This window comes from Daktulosphaira vitifoliae, unplaced genomic scaffold (genome assembly GCF_025091365.1).
Source record: "Daktulosphaira vitifoliae isolate Bord-2020 unplaced genomic scaffold, ASM2509136v1 Scaffold_1, whole genome shotgun sequence".
NCBI classification, from domain to species: Eukaryota; Metazoa; Arthropoda; class Insecta; order Hemiptera; family Phylloxeridae; genus Daktulosphaira; species Daktulosphaira vitifoliae.
Window position 1 is genome coordinate 72,478,877 of NW_026099572.1, and position 8,465 is coordinate 72,487,341.

General features: G+C 27.1%; 2 protein-coding genes across 5 annotated transcripts in view; both read right to left on the reverse strand.

Annotated features, from left to right (window-relative positions):
* Positions 1-8,465, reverse strand: part of LOC126895494 (DNA polymerase delta catalytic subunit) — a 33,621-nt gene that overhangs the window by 6,399 nt on the left and 18,757 nt on the right. The window lies entirely within an intron of this gene.
* LOC126895497 (uncharacterized) overlaps positions 4,836-8,465 on the reverse strand; it is a 9,281-nt gene continuing 5,651 nt past the window's right edge. Inside the window, exon 3 of the mRNA XM_050667433.1 lies at positions 4,836-7,367. Within this exon, the coding sequence (XP_050523390.1) occupies positions 4,891-7,367 (2,477 nt within the window). The 3' untranslated portion in view covers positions 4,836-4,890. The remainder of the gene's footprint in view (positions 7,368-8,465) is intronic.

Here is an 8,465-nt window from a genome sequence, read left to right on the forward strand (position 1 = left end):
GATATTAATAAGGAACCAGCAGATCAAGTAGCTTTTGGAATAAAACACCAATTTTTTTAAAATTAAACACTATCTAAAGATTTGCATCGAAGCGTTTATTTTTGATAGTGATTTTAATCACTGTCAGATATCATTTACTTGATCCAACTATGCCACGTTACCACTGTGCCGCGACCCCCCTGTGCTGGGTTTTTTTTACCATAATTCAATTTAAAATGTTTAACAATATTATACTGAGATAAGTATACAGTAAGTATATTCATTTTATAAGATAATCAATCATAAAAAATATGTTTTTAAAACAATAGAATCAAAAACAAAGATTTTAGAGTTATAGAGAGNTATGTTTTTAAAACAATAGAATCAAAAACAAAGATTTTAGAGTTATAGAGAGTACTTTATTATTAGTAATATATTAATAAAATAAAAATTGTAATAATAAAAATACTGAGTGCATAATTGATTAACAAAATATAAATAAATATCTTTAGATTAAAATACTCATTAGAAAAATGTATTTAAGAATTCTTCTGTGATTTGAAATGAAACAATTTTAGAAATAAACTCCTAATGTATTTTTTTTATAGATCCCATATGAAATTGTTAAAAAAAAATACAATTTGCTTTATTTTGGGCAACTTTTGCACAAATGCAACTCAAGTTAAATAAGAAAAATTAAAATCTTTTAGGCACACTTATGATGCATACATTAACCAAATTCATATTTTTATTCTGTACTAATTTTTTGTTAAACTCTTAAATACACAAAATTCTTTACCAATATTTCATATATTAAATAATAATTATAGTAAAATTAAAACATGTTTATTACTTAAAGATAAAATCAAAACTATAAGTGACTTACAAAAAAAAAAGCAAAAAATCTAATGAGTTAACCAAACAACAAAAAATGTTTCATATTCTTTAAGAAGTCTTATAAAAATATATTTAACATTTTATTGTTGTTTAAGTTAAAAATACTAATAATAAATTTGTAAAAAAGACAATATATGAACTATGAACTATGATTTAATTTATTCTAATTTTAATTTTCTATTATGATAATATTTTACTTTTAATATATTAGGAGGATATGATGATTCATTTACACAAGCAACTTTGATCAAATATTGGGAAGGTTAAATACACTATCATAAATAATAATCCCTTTAAATAGAATTAAATACTAATATTTTAATCAATATTTAGGGGATTTTTCTTCTAACTTTCTTCCTCTAATTTCTTTTAAACTAGTTAGAAATAATTATTTTTCTAACCTGTATTGCAATTGTTTAGACAGTGCCACTGATTGAATATTTTCACTGACAAATGTGTTAAAATGATTTGTTAACATGGCACAATTCGTAAAAAATTGATCATTAGTAAATGATTAAATTCTGAAAAATAAAATATTTGACTTTATTAATCAATAGATCATTGAACTAAATAAATATAAATTGTTCGAAGTCCAGTGAATTAAAAAAAAAAATTGAAAAAAACGGTAGCACAGTATGGACGTGGCATAGTTAGGACAACTATAGATGATATCTGACAGTGATTAAAATCACTATCATAAGAAACGCTTCAATAGAAATCTGTAGATAGTGTTTCATTTTAAGAAATTGGTACATTATTTCAAAAACAACAATAACACTTATTCCCTTTATTTTATCTTGATTTATAATTATAATATATGAATACATAATAATTACAGTAATTAAATTTAGTATGAAATTTATATTCAATAATATAATATTGTAATTTTTACAGAGATATTATAAAAATAAAAAAGAGTTGTATATTCATATACTTTTAATGCATATAAAAATTTAAATGTATTGATGCAATACTTTTTAATAAAAAAATTTTGTTACTTATAAATAAATACACTAGACTAAAAGGAACTTTCATCAGAAACAAAAATATACTTTTCTAAATCAACTTTTCACGATGTTTTCAAATGTGCAATTAAACTTTTTCTATTACTTCTAAGTTTTAATAGTATTACTTATTATTAAAAAATAAGTATTTAAATATAAAAAAATATATATTTTAATTTAATACTGACTTTGATTATTTATATGTTAAAAATAAGAAAAATGACATATTTAACCTATTTTTTTAATTCTTTAAAGTTGATTTTTTTGAAAGCTTATAATTAAAAAATATATATATATATATCTATAACTTCTTATAGCTCAATTTGCAAGTTTGATATTGATGATGTCAATTTATTATTATTATTATTATTATGTAAATAGGAAATTTTATGAGAATTAAAATAATTATATCGTTAAGAATAATATACAGTCAGGAAATTTTATAATTACTATTTACAGTATATTTATCAGAAAAACTTATTATTTTTTTGCATTTTTATTTTAATAGAACACTTAAATAGGAATCATTTCTAAGTAACTTTTGGCGTTTAAAGAGATTCTAAAATTGAAATATGAACTGAATTAATTTTAGTGATATACTTTAACTAAAAAAACTAATAAAAAAAAAAGTTGTTGAAAAGATCTACTCAATAGAGCGAATTACAAAATTTCATTATAATTGTAAAAATACATTGTTAATTCAGGAGAAACTAACAAACATTATTTTAAAAATTATTTATATAGTAACATGTTACTAAAAAATTAGGAATATTATAGTCTAATAATAGTACACACAAATAGAGTAAAGGAATTATTAAATTAAAAATTAAAATGAATAAAACTAGATACGAATGTTAGTCATTTGATGTATCGTTGAAAAAAGTAGGTCAAGTTAGAGCAGGAACTAGGAAATAAATGATAGTCACAAAAAAATACCTTCTCAGCTTTGCATCGAAGCTAAAACCTAAAACATTTTTTAAAATGACCAAATCAATATATATATATTTTTTATAGATGCATGATGTATTTACCTTTTAATTTATATATTTTTTTATAAATCTGACTCTTTACCTGACCACAGGGGGGATTTAAAATGACAACTATTTCACAAAAAATTAACTTTTTCCAATTTTTGAACGTATTCCGGAAAGTCTGACACTTTGAAATATATCCTTAATTATAGCTAATGTAATACTTACTATGGAAAAAAAAAATTTCGGACTCTATTTTGTCTTCATTGTGCAAACAGATAATCAAAATTAATAAAAAAAATACGATTTTTGTAAAAAAATTCTATTTTATATTTTTAACTTTATAATACTATAACTTTTTGAAGAATGAATGGATCAATACAATTTTTTTATGAGAATTAATATTTATAATGTGGAAATATTTATAGTATGATATGATCGTTTTTATTGTTATTACTTATTGTTATTGTATCGTCCAAAATTGATGATTAGCTTATAAATTTTTGGGGGGTTTCTACCCCAACCCCCTCTCAACACCCATTTCGTACGCCAGTGATTCGACATCCTTTAAACTTATAACTACCTTATGTTTACTTAAATTGACTAGAATATAGGAGTATTGCAACAAAATATTTGAGAACTCTAATTACATAATTTTTTAAACTAAAAAATATTTCTATATAGCGAGAAATACAATTTCGGTATATTATAATGTATAATATTTTCGGTATATTCTATGACAGAATTTTAAAAGATTAGTCCCTCAAGTTTTTTTAAATTGTGACCAATCATAAAATCGAATCTTAACTGGACTGAATTAATTTCATTGCCAACCTTTAAACAATGAAATAATATTAAATCATATATTTTTGTTTGATTTCATATGAGACTAATTAGAATGACAGTTATAGAGTAAGGGATACTGAATACCTTTATAAAACATCTGTTTAATGACGAATTCTATCATCAGTGTCACGTAACTCCTATATTATTTTTACCAATTAATAAATGAGAAAAGTAGAACTAATTAAATGTTATAATAAAAGGCACTAATAAAGAGAGGCAAAAAAGATTTAAAGTCCTAAAATTGGAATCGTTCTTCTTTCCTGTCCAAAAAAATAAAATTTTTTAAGGGCTCAAATCTATTATATAACAAGGGTTGTTTTAGTTTAACCCCCCCTTTCCCCTTAAATACCTATCGTATCGANCCCCCCCTTTCCCTTAAATACCTATCGTATCGAAAGTTGGATACTCTTCAACAGCATTTAGTGTCATAATTATTTGTTAACAGACAGTAAACAAATAAAATGTTATTTTATTATATTAATTAGTGATAAGGGTAATATTTTCCCATCGGATAATATATTGCTACAATATTCATCTACTTCGAAATTTGATAATTTTATGATTGATTTCACGAATTATCGATATTTTGAGCAATCAATTAATTGTCCTATTTCAAGTAATTATAGTCGTAGAAAAATTCAAATTGTTGTAACCAAATAGTCGTAGTAATTGTTGTCAGAGTAAATGTATTCGGGTTTTTTTACAATGTCGGAGCACTATCAGTTCGTGGTAAACCTCGTTTGCCACGAACTAATTATTGGCAACGTTATAGTAAATATTCTATACGACCTCAACATTTATATTATATCAAACTTTTATCCTATCTATTATTGATCAGTCCTACCTTATGATGATCCAGGATTTATACGCTGACTGTTGACTTGAAACAACCTCATTATGGATGAGAGAGATAGTAAGTACAAAGTAAATGTATCTTTTAAGTTACCCTATGGTCACCTACCTAGTAAACAATGCAATTGATCATCAATGCTAAGATGGCGACTGATTAATCCACAAAATTTTGGTTATATTTTAGAAATAGTATTTCTGAAAAAAAGTAATATGGCAAAAAGTTTGATAATAAAATTAATACAAACACAGATAAATTAAAGCTCAAGTTAATTTATTTTAAAATAGTATAATAATAGGCAACGTAGTTGAATATAATACAATTAATGATATTTCACAGGAAATTAACTGGAGCACCCATTTTTCATAGCATAGTCGACTATATAAGGACAATCAGCATGAATAGCTTCATAAATGGTTCCTTTACTCCAAGGACAATCATTTTCATGGGCATATTTTAAGCACTGATATCGACCTTTTTCAGCAGCCAGTCTTGTTGTGCTATCGTCCCACTCACACCCATTTTCATGAACATATTTTAGGCAATCTAAATGACCATTTGCAGCAGCTCCACTTGTTGTTTCTTTATCCCATTTACATTTATTTTCATGAGCATATTTTAAACATTCTAATTTACCATTAGAAGCAGCTTCTTTTATTGTGCCTTCGTCCCACTCACATCCATTTTCATGAGCATACATTAAGCAATCTAAATGTCCATTTGCTGCAGCGGCTTTCGTAGTACCTTCAACCCAACCACAACCATATTCACGGGCATATTTAAGACAATTTAATTTACCATTCTCAGCTGCAGCAACTATTGTATGTTTATCCCAAATACATCCCTTCTCATTAGCATATATCAAACAATCTAAACAGCCACTTGCTGCAGCAGCTCTAGTTGTACTTTCATCCCAAACACTTCCATTTTCATAGGCATATTTTAAACAGTCAATACAGCCACTCGATGCAGCAGCACTAGTTGTGGTTTCATCCCAAACACATTTATTTTTGTGGGCGTACTCTAGACATTCAAAACAGCCACTTTCTGCAGCTGCTTTGGTTGTACTCTTATCCCAAACACATCCTTTTTCGTGGGCGTACTTTAAACAGTCTAGACTACGACTTGCTGCAGCAGCACTAGTTGTGCCTTCATCCCATTTGCAACCATTTTCATGGACATATTTTAAACATTTTAGATCACCACGTTGTGCAGCCGCTTTTGCCGTCAATTCATTCCACGGACATTTTTTTTCATGAGCATATTTTAAACATTCTAAATTACTATTCAACGCAGCTGCTATTGTTGTGCTTTCATTCCACGGACATCCATTTTTATGAGCATATGTTAAACATTTCAATTGACCACTAGAAGCAGCTGCTTCTGTTGTTTCTTCATCCCATGGACATTCTTTTTCGTGAGCATATGTTAAACAATCCAAATGACCATTCGAGGCAGCTGCTATTGTTGTACTTTCATCCCACGGACATCCATATTCATAGGCGTACATTAGACAATCTAAATGTCCATTAGAAGCAGCTGCTTCTGTTGTACTTTCATCCCACGGACACCCGTTTTCATGAGCATATTTTAAACATTCTAATTTACCATTAGAAGCAGCTTCTTCTGTTGTTCTTTCATCCCACGGCCATCCATTTTCATGGGCATATTTTAAAATGTTTATACTACCTTTATAGGCAGCCGCAGTAATGAATACTTTTTTTAATTCCACTAAATTTTCGCAAGAATATTTGAAAATTTCTACATTATCATGATCAATAGCAATACTTGCAATATCGATTGGATCCCATTCACAGCCATTTTCATGAGCATATTTTAAGCATTCTAAATTATCATATATTGCAGCTGCTCTTGTTGTTTCTTCACCCCATGGACATTCATTTTCATGTATATATTTTAAACAATCCAATTTATCATGAACAGCAGCTCCTATTGCTGCGATTTCATCCAACGGACATCCATTTTCATGAGCATATTTCAAACATTGTAATTCACCATGAACAGCAGCTTGTATTGTTGTCCTTCTATCCCACGGACACCCGTTTTCATGAGCATATTTTAAACATTCTAATTTACCATTAGAAGCAGCTTCTTCTGTTGTTTCATCATCCCATTCGAATCCATTTTTATGAGCGTATTTTAAAATTTCAATACTACCATTAGAAGCAGCAAGAGTAGCAAGGACTTCATTCATTTCTTTTAAATCATCGCAAGAATATTTTAACATTTCTAGATTATCATTTTTAATAGCACTTAATATAATTTCCTTTCTATCCCATTGACACCCATTTTTATGAGCATATATTAAACATTGTAAGTTATTATATTTTGCAGCTGCTTCTGTCGTTCTTTCATTCCATGGACATTTTTTTAAATGAGCATATTTTAAACATTCTAATTTACCATTAGCAGCAGCTGCTATTGTTGTGCTTTCATCCCACGGACATCCATATTCATGAGCATATTTTAAACATTCTAAATTACCAAAGAAAGCGGCAGATGCTGTTGTTCTTCTATCCCATGGACATTTATTTTTATGAGCATACTCTAAACATTCTGTTTTATCATTAGAAGCAGCTGCTATTGTTGTGTATACATCCCACGGACATTTATTTTTATGAGCATATATTAAACATTCTAATTCACCATTAGAAGCAGCTGCTTCTGTTGTGCTTTCATCCCAAGGACATCCATTTTTATGAGCATATATTAAACCATTCAAGTCTCCATTGGCAGCTGCTTCTATCGTCGTAATATTTTCATATTCCCTTATTTCATCGTCTTCCTCATATTTAATTGCTATATGAAGAAAATAGTATATTCATTTTATATTTATTAAAATTTTAATTTTTTTATCAATAAAACTTTTAATAAAATATATTAATTAATTAACATAAAAACAATTAAATTAACACATTAATTATTTTTAATGTTATGAAGGAATTTAAATAATACTTTATGGTCGACCTAAACTATGATTAAGTTATTTTTAAACGTCCTTTAGTCATGCCTCCATTTGTTTACTAATTAAAATTTTTTATTTATAATGATAATAAAAAAAAACCCAGCACAGGGGGGTCGCGGCACAATGGTGACGTGGCATAGTTGGATCAAGTATAATGATATCTGACAGTGATTAAAATCACTATCAAAAATAAACGCTTCGATGCAAATCTTTAGATAGTGTTTAATTTTAAAAAAATTGGTGTTTTATTCCAAAAGCTACTTGATCTGCTGGTTCCTTATTAATATCTCGATTAAGATAAAGTATGTCGAATGAAAAAGGGTTTATTAAAAAATATTATTTCTCATAAAAAAATTGTGTGGATCCATAAACTTTTCAATAAGTTATAGCATTATAAAGTTAAATATAATATAAATAATAAAATCGAGAATTTTCACACGAAAATAGCATTCGGTAGCCATTTTCGCCGTGAAGACAAGTCCAGAGGTCAAATTTTTTTTTTTCAAATTAAAGTATATTACATTAGCTTTAATTTAAGATATATATAAAAGTGTCAGACCTTCCGGAACATTTTCAAAAGTTAAGTTGAAAAAGTTCTACTTTCTATATGTATTTTTATGTTTTGAATCCTCCCCATATATAGGGAAATAGTCTGATTTAAAAAAAAAGTATATCCAATGAAAGATGTATATAAATACTACTTCTCATGAAAAAATTGTATTGATCCATACATTTTTTAAAAAGTTATAGCACTTTAAAGTAAAAAATGTAAATTATAAAATCGAAAATTTTCACACAAAAATAGCATTCGGTAGCCGTTTTCACCATGAAGACAAGTCCAGAGGTCAAATTTTTTTTTTTAAAAATTAAGGAAAAGACATCAAGCATCTATAAAAAAAAAATTATATTCATATGTTTTTCCGGAACATTTT